General features: G+C 41.9%; 1 protein-coding gene across 1 annotated transcript in view; it reads left to right on the top strand.

The window, feature by feature from the left end:
• The first annotated feature begins 10,727 nt into the window (after positions 1 to 10,727).
• CSTPP1 (centriolar satellite-associated tubulin polyglutamylase complex regulator 1) overlaps positions 10,728 to 14,620 on the top strand; it is a 75,897-nt gene continuing 72,004 nt past the window's right edge. Inside the window, exon 1 of the mRNA XM_086748759.1 lies at positions 10,728 to 10,824. Coding sequence (XP_086604885.1) covers positions 10,770 to 10,824 — 55 coding nt within the window. The 5' untranslated portion in view covers positions 10,728 to 10,769. The remainder of the gene's footprint in view (positions 10,825 to 14,620) is intronic.

Consider the following 14,620-nt stretch of genomic DNA (forward strand, 5'->3'; position numbering starts at 1 on the left):
GGAATCAACAACATGAAAATACGGATTTCATCAAATAATTTCATTGTGATTTTGGCTGACCTTTTTATCTAAGATAATCTTATTTTTAGTGCATGTGTTTAGAGACTTTGGTCATAATTCATAAAAATAATTATTAAATCAGAAATTTAATGGGAGGTTTTTATAGGTTTGCAACTGACTCATAAATGAATCATCCCGCTTCAGCACCATTGATTTTTACAATGTCTTGCATAATAGAATCCTAATTCCATTTACAAGATTTCCAATAATTTACATAAATAATAGCATGTGAAGCTTTTATTCTCCATTTCTTCAGATCTCTCCTCAAAACATATCTCTGCTATGGTGCACAAAATAACGGATTATCAATAAAGACTGACAGTTGTTTGCTTTAACTCAATGTTTTTCTCCTCTCGGTATGATTTGTTTTTCAGGTGTCTTAAGATAAACACATTTTGTTATCACATCTGCAATTTTATTAGTTCTCATGAACAAGGTAAAGCTCAGCTGGCAAACGTGTGGGAAGCCTCAAAAAATACAAAGCATCACCAAAGCCCAAAAATCTAAAAGTCTTGCACAAGAGAAGCTCTTAGCTAACTGTTTTAAAACAGGACGAGGCTTTGGACACTCAAAGGATGAACAAGAAAGGCTAGAGACCGTTTCCTAGTGTTTCTGTGGAACTAGCTTACATTAATTCCATAGAAATCAGACGGAACAGGACTGAAGACTGCCCACAGCCTAGTTCTTTGTACGGTATAGCTGTAATGCTTAAAGCAATAGCATTTCCAAGTGCCACCTGAAGAAAAAAGAAAAAAGAAAAGTTAAGTTTCCTCCAATATGTCTAGACTTTATTGTAACTACTTTAGTAATAATTGTTAAAATTCTAAGCAAATAAAATATTTAATTCCAATAAAAAGTAATAGAAGCCAGACAAAATGGATTTTTTAAAACAAGGCATTTCCTCTGGAATTTGTTGCTTGATATGTCCTGTTTATTATTCTATATAATACTCTCTCTGAAAGAGAAGCCGTTTCTCAGGAGAACTTTGGCTAATAAAAGGAAAATATTTCAGCTCAGCATTGATAGTATCATTTAGGAGGGTGAATATGAAACCAGTAAAGAGTAAGCTAAGCAATTAACATAGTGGGAGCAAAGTGTGTGGGAACGGCAGAAAACAAAAATCTGATTTAAGCTAAACTGCTGAGAAACACGTATAAAACTGACATAGAAATTAGTTTTTTGGTCCATGCATCATATAATTTAAATTACACCACTGACTATTTGTGCTCACATAGACTCTTATACAAGCAACTTAGCCCAGTTTACCTAAAAGTATGATTTTTGAAAGACTACTTAAACCACACTTAGCAGTGAATTAAGCTAAATAAAATCAAGGTCACTTTAACTCTGAAAGAGGGTGTGCACAAAATGTATCAATGTAGTCCAACTGATCCTTCTTGAAAGACTGATTTGGATTCCCAAATGTACCTGGTGGACAAACTCAACAATTTCAGTTAAGAGATGTAAGCACCACCATGATTACCAGGGCAGATGGTGACCCTAAAAGTGTACTCCATAGGCTTGCCCTAAAGTGAGACCTGTACCTCTGATAATCTACCAAGGGGTTGTGACAGAGAAAAATACATTTTTTTCACCATCATTCTTCCAGCTGAGTCCGAAAGAACATTAAGCCCCTGTTTGATTTGCCCCTCTTGGGGCAGCTATTAAACTTGCAGATGTTTTCCAGTGACCCAGAAAACCCTTCTCAATCGATTAAAATGCACTGGTTTAAGGTTCTAAAATCAATATGGGAAAACAAACTTAATACCTATGCCCACACTGGCAGCATTTCTCCCTTTTCAGGTCACGAGTATGAGAGAAAAGGTAGAGTGCTGCAGCTGATCTGTTATGTCACCTAATCCTGGCTCTGGCAAGCCCAGAGAGAAATAATAGTAAACAGGGAAGTCTATAAATGGCTCCAGAAATGACATCTTGTTTTTATATAGTTTTCTTTGAGTCGTTAACAGTCAGGCGCCACTACTACTGAAACTTATCATTATTACAACCACAAATGGGTTCAGTGTCCAAAAGGATTCCCTTAGCTGGTTTAAAAGAAATAACAAAGTCCAACCCATAGAGACCAGATAGCAACAAGAAAAAAAAAAAAACCAGAGAGAATGAAAAATAGAAATATTAGAATGTAGTATTTAAAACTGGACTTTAAAGGCTTCTTGTAAACGAGTGCTCCAGATACTGATCAAGGATAAATTGTTGTTTACAGAAACGGTTTAAACAACAAAAAAGAAACAGTTCACTACCTATGGAAGGCTCCTACCTGTTCAGCTGACCAGCAATATGGGAGAGGAAAGGCTTTCAGATTTGTCCCTTAAACACCAGTGAAACTGCCTGGCTGATAGTAAAGGATTGCTTGTGAAAATACAGATCTTGACACTAGTTTGAAAAGCACAAGAACTGTGCTCTTGAACCTATCAAATTCCATGTCTCCTCTCCAACAGTGGCCAAGAACCTCACTGAAAAGTACCAGAAACCCTAAAGTGAGCAGTTCCGTAATAGACATCATATTATGAAAAATGTTCCCCAAAACTCCATTAGGCAGATAATTGGCTTCACTGTGAAGCAGGATAGTTCATATTCCTACAGCTGTTCTGCTCTTTTTTCCCTGTGCTTTCATATGTAACAACATAATCCTGTGTTTTCTCATTCTGCATGAAACTATCTATTTCCTTTCTAAATTCTGCTGAATTCCTGGCCTCAAAAATATCTTGTGTCAACGTATTCTACAATCTAATTGTATCTGCTAGCAAAAAATGCCCTTCTTTAAATTTATAGCCTATATCCAAATGCACGAACTGCAAAACCAAACAAATAAACTAGTTTTTTTTTAAGGAGATTCATTGTAGCACAAATAATTTTAGATAACATAATTTTATACGATATGCCTACCCTCTTTAAGACAATCTTAGATTTTTTTCAATCATTCTTCACACGGGAGTGTCTCATTGTCTGCTTCTTAATTTATTCTCACTACTAATCTCTGAAATCTTTATGTCTGAGCTACATTCTTTTGAAGACAGAACCAGTGGAATGGTCCAGGCCATTTGGGGGGAGTTAGGGGATATGAATAGGTAACTTATAACATCCTCTTTGCCCTTCTTAACTGTAGCTGTCCTTTCAGTATAGGTTAAAGTTGAGTTGCCAACAGTCACACTTATCTCTTTCCTCTCTTTTTTAACTCTGGTATTATATCCTGGGCTGGAATTTTTCTAATCGTGATGCAAGAAACTGCAAAGAATTTGGGAATTTTAGCCTCATCAGCTCTTGAGGAAGAGGAGCCCAGCAGGGCTGCTTCCAGCCATGCAAAGAGCTCTGCCTCTCCTACACCCCCAGGACAAGGGCCATTCCCAGAAAAGCTCCCAGAAAGAGCCCTGTGGCTCAGGATTTTTCTGCTATTTTCTACTTTCATGTGAACAAAGGATGATTCCTGATGCTCCTCATGCCTTCCTCTCCAGAGCAAAAAAAAAAAAAACAGAGGAGTGGAACAGACAGAAGGGCACAGCTTTAGAGGACATCCTTGGTCAGCCTGTTCAGTCCTTGCTCCTTGGGAGAAGAGTGTTATGCAATGTTCTTCATTAACTTATTACCATTCACCTCAAAATTAGGGTCATTCCTCCACAGCTGTAGTCCCAACAGCTCCTGGCATTAGGCACCTTCTGATTCCCAACCTAAATCCAACCAGAATGACTTTACACATGCATCTCCTCATAGCATTTTGGTTCTTTAGCTTCACAAGCTCTTCTCCCTCTCAGGTGTCCCTTGGCCCTGGAGGACACTGCTCAGGGCGTCACCCACTGCCCGTTCCTCACAGCCAGGCCACCATGCTGCCCACAGCCCCTTTCTCAAGGCCAGGCTGCCACACCACCACGCTCCTCCAAAGACCCTTCCCACGAGGTCACTCACGGCCTCCCTGCCTTGCCCGCAACCCAAGCGACCGGGCTGACGGCGGAAGGCTGCCGTGACGCTGCCCGGAGGCAGCGGGGCAGGGCGGAGGCTGAGGCCTGGCAGGCGCGCCCGCCCGGGCGGTTTTCAGCGCGGAACGCTGGTGGCGGAGGGGCGTGTTCCCAGCCGGGGCGAGCGGCCGAGCAGCTCCGGGCCCTGAGCGCTGGGAGCGTCGGGCGCCTTGGAAACGGACGGAAGCCGGGAGGGAGCGGCGGCGGCGGCGGCGGCGGCGGCGGGAGGATGCTGAGCCCCGAGCGGCTCTCGCTGCCGGGGCCCGAGTACCTGGGTGAGGAGCGGGGGTGACGCGGCAGGGCAGCGCTCCGAGGGTCCCGCCGGCCCTGTCTCCTGTGTGATGCTGCGGCCCGGCATGGGGCTGGCTTGGGGGGGCCGGGGGTGGGTGCGGCCTGGCCCGGCCTTCCCGGGGACAGGGGCGAGCGGCCTCAGGCCTGCGGCGCGTCCCTCGGCTGGGCCGGGCCGGGCCGGGCCGAGGCAGGTCGGAGTGATTCCCTGTTCGCCTTCTCGGCTGGGGAGGGGGCTGCAGGTCAGTGTTGTAGGGCGTCGCTTCTCGGGGTGCTCCCCTGAGGCAGGGGTGCTGCGGGGCCCTTTTGGGCCCTCTGGTGCTCCCCTCCGGTGCCTTTAGCTCTGGTCTCCGTGGAAGCAGTACTGGCCTGAGGAGGGTGATCTGCGGCCTTGCCTCATTTGCACGGTGTGAGTAGTAGCAAGCAAGGTAAAGCTGCTCAAAGGCAGAGTGTAACCTCATTTAGCCTGTTACCAACCTGTTTTGCTCACACGTCTTTGTGAGCAACCTTATTTTATGCTCACTTGCTGACACTGGAAGGAGTGCTGTTCTTACGTTGTGAGGTGGTTCCAATGTCAGCTTTTCTTTTGAAATAAGGTAATGTTAGTAATGTTTCCCACATAAAATGGAAATCTTTTAACTTATAAAGCAGCCACTGTCTTGCAGACTACATCCTCTCAAGCTGGCTCTAACAGTTTGTCTTACTGCTTGATGTTCCAGGAAGCTAAGGAGCAAAGTGGTGTGGTGTTAATGTGTCAAATAAAAATAATTAGGATGGAATAAAGTCAATATGACTTTAACAATATCATTTAATTGCTGAAGAGGAGATTACTTACACGTAGTAAGCTTTTGGAATGTGTTAAAGACAGTATTTTTGAAGTTAAACTCTTCAGCCATTATTTTCTAGGCCCAAGAGGTTGTTTGGTAATAACTGTTATAAAGGTATACATATATATTTACTGTGGCTTTCTTATATAAGGACAGGTCAGAAATGGCATGAATTGGTTTGTGCTGCTTGTTCCACCATGACTTTGGCTTCTTTGGTAAGTCAAAATGGAACAAGACTAGAAAAACACTGCTGGCTTCTAGTAAATGGAAAACCTGCCTTGCGGGGAGGAGGCTGAAGGAGCTTAGTTGATTTAGCCTAGGAGTAGTGTCAATGAGGAGGGACCTGACTGTTCTTTCAAGCACGTCATAGGACTAAAGAGAGATGAAGTATTTAAGCAAAGGAGTGATCTAATTCATTTTAGAGTAGAATCTCTGTGCTGTTGCTGCTAGGCTGCTGGTAGGATACTATGTGCATAGCTGTGTAACTGTGATGCTATTCCATGGTAAGGAAACTGAAGGCAGAAATTAGAGTTTGTTTAGTGCTCTGTTTGAGGTGATTCTCAGGAGGCTCACTTTGCTGAAGTTCTTGTTGCCGATTTAAATTCTGGAGCTAGTTCAGGTATCGAGAACAGTATTGCAGTGTGCCATGTAGGTACACCCTTTGGTTTTGTGCTACTCTGTCACACTACGTCAGCATTTTCAACCTACGCGTTAATAGAGAGACTCATAACTTTTCCAGAGTTGCTCTAGGCTGAAACTTGCAAAATTTCTTTTTTTAATGAGCCAACTTGGTTTTAGGTTCATTTAATTGTTTTTAATGAAACAGGCACTTAACTTTTAGTTGTGTGAAACTTGTCAGTAAGGACTGAATCACTCAAAACAATCTAGGAAGCAGAATAAAAATTCTTAAAGTGTAAGAATAAACTAGTTTTCTGTTTCATATCTGAATTTGAGAAGTGAGACTTCTGAGAGATGTGCAAGATTGTTAGGTACAAGCAGCTTTATGAGCTGACTTAAAGTGAGCCTCCTTTTAATGCTGATCTACCATTCCCTTTTCATTTTGTAAAACCTCCTAAATTATTCTGGCATTGGGGTCAGAAAAAGACACAGGTGTGAGCATGTCAGGCTGAGCAATAACTTGGGTAAGAGCCTGTTCTGTTGATCACTTGGTATAGCCTCCTGTTTAGGTTGCAATATCTGTTGTCTATTAGAGGAGAAAAAGTGTGTGCTACATGATGGTATTGTTATTACCCGTAAATGTTACCAATAAGGATGTTTTTGTCTTCATGAGACTTTGTAACTTACCAAGCTGCTCATAGATCACACTGAATGAATTGTGCATTAGCAATAAGAAAGTGGTGAAAAACCAGCCAACCAAAACCCTAACTCCCTCCCCCCTAAATAAACACACCTCCCCACACATTTTCATATAAGATGCTTTTATGTTTTCTAAATTGACCTGTCATTCTGAAATCACCATTATTTGAATTTGTTCTATTGTGGGCCTCAAAGTCTTGTTAACGTCATTGTCTGATGTGGAGTTGTAAGCAACTGTGATAAGTTTCACTTTCTGTAATTTCATTCTGAAGTTGTGTTGCCCCAGGCTGCCACAGAAGGTATTCTCTGAGTCTCCCAGTTCATATGGCACTGTCTTCCCTAACCTGGAATGGGAAAGATTCACCTAACCTATTTTTCCCCTTTTCCTTTTTAAAGATAAAAAACAGGTCAACAAATAAAACGTGTGGCCAAAATAACATTACATCTACTTGCTGCATTTTGTTTTCTTTTTTTTTCCTGTTTGAGATGATTCTTCCACGTCCAGTTTTGGATCCTAAGAGGGAAATAAAAGCAGTTGTGAGTTAAAATAGAAGTGAAAAGGAAGAGAATTAAGCATTCGCTTAAGATGAAAAGTAATTGCAAAGCTTTGGTACAGGAGAGTTCCTGGAAAATAAAAATCAAGGCAATATGTCTCATGCCACAGTGATTGTGAGACAGTAGGTCGAAGAGCAGAGCTGACTGATACTTAGTGAACAGGAGAGGAGACGAGGTCTGCAGAGTTGGCAGAAAGGCTACAGTGAAGATGTTGTCACAAGCAGGACGTTTTAAACAGCATTTTCACTGAATAAACAACATCTAGTGTTTGGGGATAGCGATGAAAATGTGTTTCTCATTTGATGGATGAGACTGGAACTACAGTAGGCAAAATGAGGCCTATTTGAGACACTTTGCCATGCCTTCCTCATTATGGTTTAATAACTGGTGATTGCTCAGTTATTTATAGCAGGCAATGGAGCACTTGGTGTATTGTTCTGCTCGTGCAGCTGTCCTCTGAAGCTTCAAATTGTATTCCCTCTACTCCCTTTCCTGTTACGGAGAAAAAACAGTAGATGATTGCAAATTTTATTTCTCTCTGGATTCTCCTACCCTCTACTCCCCAACACCAGGATATACTTTCTTTTCTTCCTTTGCCAATGTAAGACATGTAAGGACACAAATACTCTGTTAGAGAAGTGCCTTATCAGTAAAGCAGGGGGCTATTAAGTGCCAGAAATGTGGTCATGTTTCTTCATCTCTCTTGTAAGAAGTCTTGAGCTTCGTGATTAGAAAGAACATTCATGGTGGTGGTGCTTTTACAAAACTGAGTCGCTTCCAGCAGATAACTTCAGTTGTGTAGACACTTTGCAGATACCTAGGATTTACTCTTCTTCTGAACAGTCTTAAGAAATACTGAGTTGGAATGTCCAAGTGCAGTCATTTTCTGTAACAGCATAATCAATGTATAGCTGTCGTAGTTCAGCCCCGATCGGGACCAGACTACGCAGTCTCTCTCTCACTCCCCCCACCCTCTGAGAGAATAGGGGGAGATGATATAAGGAAAAAAAAGGTTTAAGGCTCGAGATAAGGACTGGAAGAAATCCTTAAAGTTACCGTTACGGGCAAAACAGACTCGACTTGGGGAAAACTATTCATTTATTACTAAAACTAGCAGGATAATGAGAAAGAGAGCAAGATAACCTCCCCCCACCCCTCCCTCTTCCGAGGCTTAACTTTATCTCTACCACCTTCACCCCCCTGAGCAGCACAGGGGGGAAGAGGAAATGGGGGTTACAGTCAGTTTATCACACGTTGTTTTACGCTGCTGCTTCGTCATCAGGGGAAGAATTCCTCACATCCTTCCCTGTGCCTTCGTGGGGTCCCTCCCCCGGGCCACAGTCCTCTGTGGCACTGCTCCGGCGTGGGTCATCTCTTCCACAGGGTGCATCCCTCCAGAACAGCTGCCCCAGTGGGCCCTCCATGGGCCACAGCCTGCTTCAGGCATCCACCTGCCCCAGCGTGGGGTCCTCCATGGGCTGCAGGTGGATCTCTGCCCCTCCGTGGGCCTCCATGGGCTGCAGGGGGACAGCCTACCTCACCACGGGCTGCAGGGGAATCTTGGCCAGGAACAGCATTACTGCACCTCCTTCTGAACTGACCTTGGTGTCTGCAGCCATTCCTCTCACAAGCAAAATTCTTCACAACAGGCTGGCAGACGCCTCTCACGATCTCTTTACATCTCATCTCCTCTCCACTTCTTGCAGCCAGGCCGGGCCCAGTCGGGCGGGAGGCCAGAGGGTGAGGCCTGCAAAGCCCACGAGGCTTGCACCTCCCCTCCCCCTCCCTGTTCCCACTCAGCTTCTTCACATCATCTTTTTTTTTTCTGTTTTTCCCCTTCTTAAATATGTTATCGCAGAGGCGTTATCAGGGAATATTCTGCTACCAATTGGCTTGGCCTTGGCCAGCAGCAGATCCGCCCTAGGCCCGGCCGAGTCCACTGAACAAAGGGGAGCGACTTCTAGCAGTTTCCTACAGAAGCTACCACCTTAGGCCCCACCTCGCTAAACAAAACCAGAACATTAGGTTACATTGCTATCCAGACATCTCAGCTGACACTGAGTCTCCTGGTAGTCTAGATATTTGATGAGCTTCTGTGAGGCACTCCAGCTGAAAGAGCTTATGGTCTAAAAAGAGAAGAGAATGCCTTTTTCTTTTTTTTTTTTTAATTTTATTTATTTTTTAGTTGTACAGATAGGAGAACTATAATGTGGAATATGAATGACTTACTGATGTGTAAGAGTTTGCTTGTAGAAATATTAGGTATGTTTGAGACTTCTTAGACTCAGTCTAGTACTTCCTCCAAAAGATGGAGATTTCATCCCCACACATGCTGTTGCACTACAGGACTTCCACCTTAACTTGAAGGTAATGGGTAACATTTGAGCCTGATCTAGCTAGATTTCCAGAACTGGAGAGTACACAGACCTTCTGTGTTTGAGTGTTAATAGGTAGGGAACCATTGGGCTACTTATTACCCTTAAAATAAGATTGAATGACAATTATTTCCACAATGCTAATACACTGCATAAATTCAGATTATTATTTTTTTCTAAAAACCTCAACAATTTTGCATTAGCGAGGTGGTGATTTCTAGCAGCTGTATGGCATCTAGCAGGAAGCGGTCTGCTGAAGGGACTTGGACAATTAAGTCTGTCTGTGTGCAGCCTCAGGAGTGCAAACTGAAAGAGCACTCTGTCGTGGTTTGTGATTAATATGCTGATTAATTGTTTGAAACAAATTTTCAGTTATGGTCAAGATTAAATTATAAACTGAAACATTTCTTAAATTTTTTGTTGCAAGCAGTTTTGAAACTGTGAACATACAAAATACGATACAGTTGTGCTGCGTGGCCACTTAGCATGTGTTCCTGAGTTACAGTGCGTGGCTCGCATCATAGTGTTATCTCTGGTATGAGAAGGTCTGCTTGTACTTCATTACATGTTCTGTCCCTCAAAAAAATATTTTTGAGGGTTAATAGGAAATCACACTGTTAAGTTGTGCAGAGCTGGAAGAAACTACAGCTGTACAGTGATTTAGCTTTTAAATTGATTGTTTTGTTTACATACTTCTCTTGCTCAGGCTATTCCTTAAAGATATCTGAAGAGATTAAATCCCTAATGATATCTAAAAATATTAAAAAGAGCATCCTGAAAGACCATTAATGCTGGAAAAACTTCCAGAGTTTACATGACTTTGTTCTTGCAGTTGGTATTCTTACTAATTTCCTCTCACATCATTAATTGTTTTGGTAATATTTGCATGAAATTGATTTTGTGTTACTATAGATGTGTCTTTTCATTGTGCGTAATATAGCAGTGTCCTTAGTTAAGCTCCAATTTAGAATAAATACTGAAAGGGTATTTAGCTGCTACTTTATACACTCTGGGAGATTAAAAAATGCCAGAAATATTCCAAATACATTAAAGCTGATTATGCTCTTGAACTTCTGATAACTGAAGTGAATTATAATGTTAATTGCATCAAATAGTGTGTATTTTCAGCACTCCAGTTGAGGAGGAGGCAAATAATTAACAAAAGCTGGTCGTCTTATCCAGGAATTCCCACTCCTGATTTTTTAACATATTCAGTTATGCCAGGAATGAACCAGCCATTAAAAAAAAAAAAAAATAAAATAAAATAAAGCCCTCTTATGTGCGTACAATACAAATTGTTTTGGTAGACAGCTCATGTTCCAGAAGTCATCCCTCATGAAGAGTTGAGCAACAATGTAGCTAGCTGATTTGACAATAATATGATAAAGACTTGCCTCTGCTGTAGAGCTCTGTTCTGCTACTTCCTTGAGCAAGGTATGTGATACGTGTTTTGCTATCGTGTAGCAATTTATTCCAATCATATTCTTTCTTCACTTCGTTTGGTGCACTTATTTTTCTTTTGCAGCATCTGCTGCCATTTTTATAGCATCTTCTGGCCATCCCATATTTGCCATTCCATTAAAGTATGACATGCAGCATCACTTCTTTGTAAGTGTGCTGATATACTGATCTTCAGGTTTTCTTCTCTGCCTTTAGAAAAGGCAAACTTGGTGGAAAGAGAAGCTTCTTATCAGTGTAGTATTAGGGAGATGCATCTAAGTTGTAAAACTAGGGAACTACTATGCAAAAATATTATGGTTAATGTGATTGGCTTGCCAGTATGTCCTGAAGTAGGTATCGTGTAGCTGACATATACAGTACTGTGGCACTTCCAAGTTCTTAATCGTCTCCATTCCTGAGCACTGCTGATAATAAAAATGTTACATATATGCTATATAATTACTTAAAGGTGACATGTATTTCCTTCCTTCCTCCTGAATTTCTGGCTTTGAGAAGTTCTGTGCATGTATCCTGTTTCATGCAGTGGTATTATTTACATGAAATTTTCCTTTTCCTTTAAGTTTTTTCAAATATCAGGGCTTATTCTTCCAATATTTAATATCAAACCTATGAATTAGCAGATTGTTTTTTCTCATAATAATATTTAAAGTAGTCATTCAGTGACTCATAAAAGGACTATTTTTACTGTTTTAAATACACATGCAAGATTATGTGATGCAGTTATGGCTAAATGGACTTAGTTATGATTGTCTAATCTGCTGTAGTGAAGTCTTTAGAGATCGTGCATTGACTGCAGATGCAATCTTCATTTTGCCTTTCATATGTAAGTACTTACAGATTTATATGACCTGGTCTGGCCATGCTTGGATTGTGAACATGGTGGTAATACCATAGAATCATAGAATCTTAAGGTTGGAAGAGACCTCCAAGATCATCAAGTCCAGCCGTCAACCTAACACCACCATGCCTGCTAAACCATGTCCTGGAGTGCCACATCTACACGTTCTTTGAACGCCTCCGGGGATGGTGACTCCAGTGCTGCAGTAGCTGACTTTGGAGGAGCTCTGTGGTACACATTGCTACCACTGGACAGAGGCTGCAAGTGTAACATCATTGTTAGTGGTTTAGTGATAAGAATTAAGATGCTCTGTGTGAAGGTATCTACTTAACCTCAGGTTATGGGCTGCCAGAGACTCCTCTGTGAACTTGCACTGTTAGATCTTTCTGTGAAAGGGGCCTGGAAGCAAAGCTTGCCTGACAGCAAAGGGTAGCACCTGCCAAATTACTGTGGCAGGCACAGCTACTCACTGTTTGGAGTAGTTGCATGGAATTTCAGGGAAGAGTTTAGCAAAGGTGGGTTGCATGAACCATGTTGGAAGGTTGTGTATGAGTAGGGAGGAGAGCCTTTGTTGCAATAAGCCATAAACAAATAAATGCTGAGGATGATAACCTGTTGTAGTATCTCCTGTGTGGAAGCTGCAGTATACTGAAATTCTATCAGGAAGAAAATGAGTAGACACAGCAGGCTGTAATAGCACAGTTGCGTGAGCGTTTGGGCTTTACATTCTGAATTGGACTTGCTGCCTTATTATTGCAAGGTGAGCCTCAAAAATATGAGCAACATGTATAGCAATACACTATTATCTCCCTGAATTTTCAAAGAGATTGAAACTGTTAAAAACATTTGAATCGTCCTATTTGTTTTGCACAGGACCTCATGGATATTTAACTACTTGCATAAATAGTGAATGTTCCAGTATGATTCCAGTGTTTGTTATGGAAAGTACCATTTGTAGAAATTTTGGAACTACTGTTTTGCTATAACTAGACTCCTGGCACTTTATTTTGCCTCTCTGGCCTGCTAGAACCTGCCTGCAAATTAAATTTTATTCTGTAATTTTTCTGTGTAGGGTACAGTTGGGTGGGTTATAAAACATACAACTTGTACCATTCCATGGAACTGGGCATCCAGTGACAGGAAGGTAGAGCTGGAAATTGGTTTGGCAGTGTGAACTCTGCTACCTGGAAAACAGCACAGCAGCCAAAGAGCCAAAGAGAGAGACTTCTGAAGGAAATTGGAAGTGCTATTTTCTGTCAGCTTTTCCACTCACCAATTTCTTCCCTCCCCCACACCTCTACCTATCTTCTGGGAAATAGAGAGAGAGGTTCTTTGCCAGGATCCTTAGGCCACGCAACACAAAGCTTACCGGAAATATCCTTTTACCAGCAACTGTATTCAGCAGTGACCCATATCTATTTGTGTATATTTTTAAGGGTGACAGAAATTTCTGAAACTCTGTGTTGAAAGTTAATGTGTTCTCCAGGAACAGACTCAAAGGCGTTTCTTATAGAGGTCAGCCACATTGTACCGTGTAGCACTGTGAGACCATGACTGTCTATTCCTGTAGGCTTTTAGGGGAGAGGTTGATGGTTCTAAAGAAGCAAAATAACACAAATATGTTTCATTGATAGGAGCTATTCTATGAAAGAAGTGTATACTTCCCTACAAAATTTTGAGAATGGTTTTGCAGTTGAGCAGAAGTTTATTGCAGGCTGAGGTAAGTGGAAGCCTGCCTGCTGGTACTGTACGCTGGCAGCTCAAGAGGGGCCTGGGAAGATGGTTTCTGAGTGCAAGATGGGCTGCATAATGAACAAGGAGGAAGGATGGGCTGAAAAAAAAGTTACCCAATTGCTGTTATCGAGCCTGTGACTGAGCTGCACGACTCATTCCTCCCTCAGGGGACACAGGTGCGCAGAGCTATTTTTCTTTAATCACTCACATAAATTAAATTTATTCCTTTGCATTAAAATAATTAAATAAAGCTACACCCTGTATCTTTTAGTGCCAGATAATATCTTTGAACCTTTGGCTCACCATTTTGCTATCAGCTGCAAGGTATTTTCCAGGGTGTGCTTAACCAATTTTACCATTGTCCTGAAAAGTGTTCTAGGCAGAGAAATCCCCTGATAGCAATCAATGTTCATACATACTTTTAATCACTGTATCCACTGGGAATAATCATTTCCAGGCCTCTCTTGAAGTCCACCTGCCCCACACTAAGATGAAAGGGACTTCCATACTGTGTATCAAGTGGTGCAGGCTTGGTGCTTACCAGGATATTAAGCACAAATTAAAATGTTTTGAAGAATGTTGATGTGGATCTGAGGTTGGCCAGTTGCTGGTGAGAAGATGATCCTGCCAAGTCTGGAGCAGATTGGCAAGGAGCAAGAACAGCCTTTGCCTTTCCTATATTCCCTAAGGGTTTTCTCCTGCTCCTTTTAGGACACGACACTACTTGCAAAGGTGCAGTAGCGTATGTGTTTAGGATGGAGGTGTATGCTTTGGGAACAAGGTTTGTGTGCTTTCCAGGTTAGGAATGATTTTCCTGAATTCGTTGTGACTTGTCTTCTGATTGTTGAACTTGTAAATTTGGAAAGTCTACTGCTTGGTAGCTGGCGCATCACCCCAGACTCAGCTCTTTATGGCTCCAACTTGGTTTCTAGCCAAAAACATCAAAAGGGCTCAGTGGCAAATCTGTGCTGCTTCCTCCTTGGCAAATGCTTGATTTGTACAGATCCTGCCCCCTGTAGAAGCAGCAAAATGGTTTGTGTCATACCAAACTATCTTTACTCAGAAGTCTTATAAGTGAGTGACATTCTGTGGTTGGGTACTGGCAGATCCACCACTTCTGAAATTTTTTGTTTAGGCAGTTATTTGAGAATGATTGTTGAGCAATATAAATCTCTCTTGGCATTGAGACCTGTTCCC

The sequence above is a fragment of the Chlamydotis macqueenii genome, chromosome 5 (genome assembly GCF_036417535.1).
Source record: "Chlamydotis macqueenii isolate bChlMac1 chromosome 5, bChlMac1.mat, whole genome shotgun sequence".
Classification (NCBI taxonomy): domain Eukaryota; kingdom Metazoa; phylum Chordata; class Aves; order Otidiformes; family Otididae; genus Chlamydotis; species Chlamydotis macqueenii.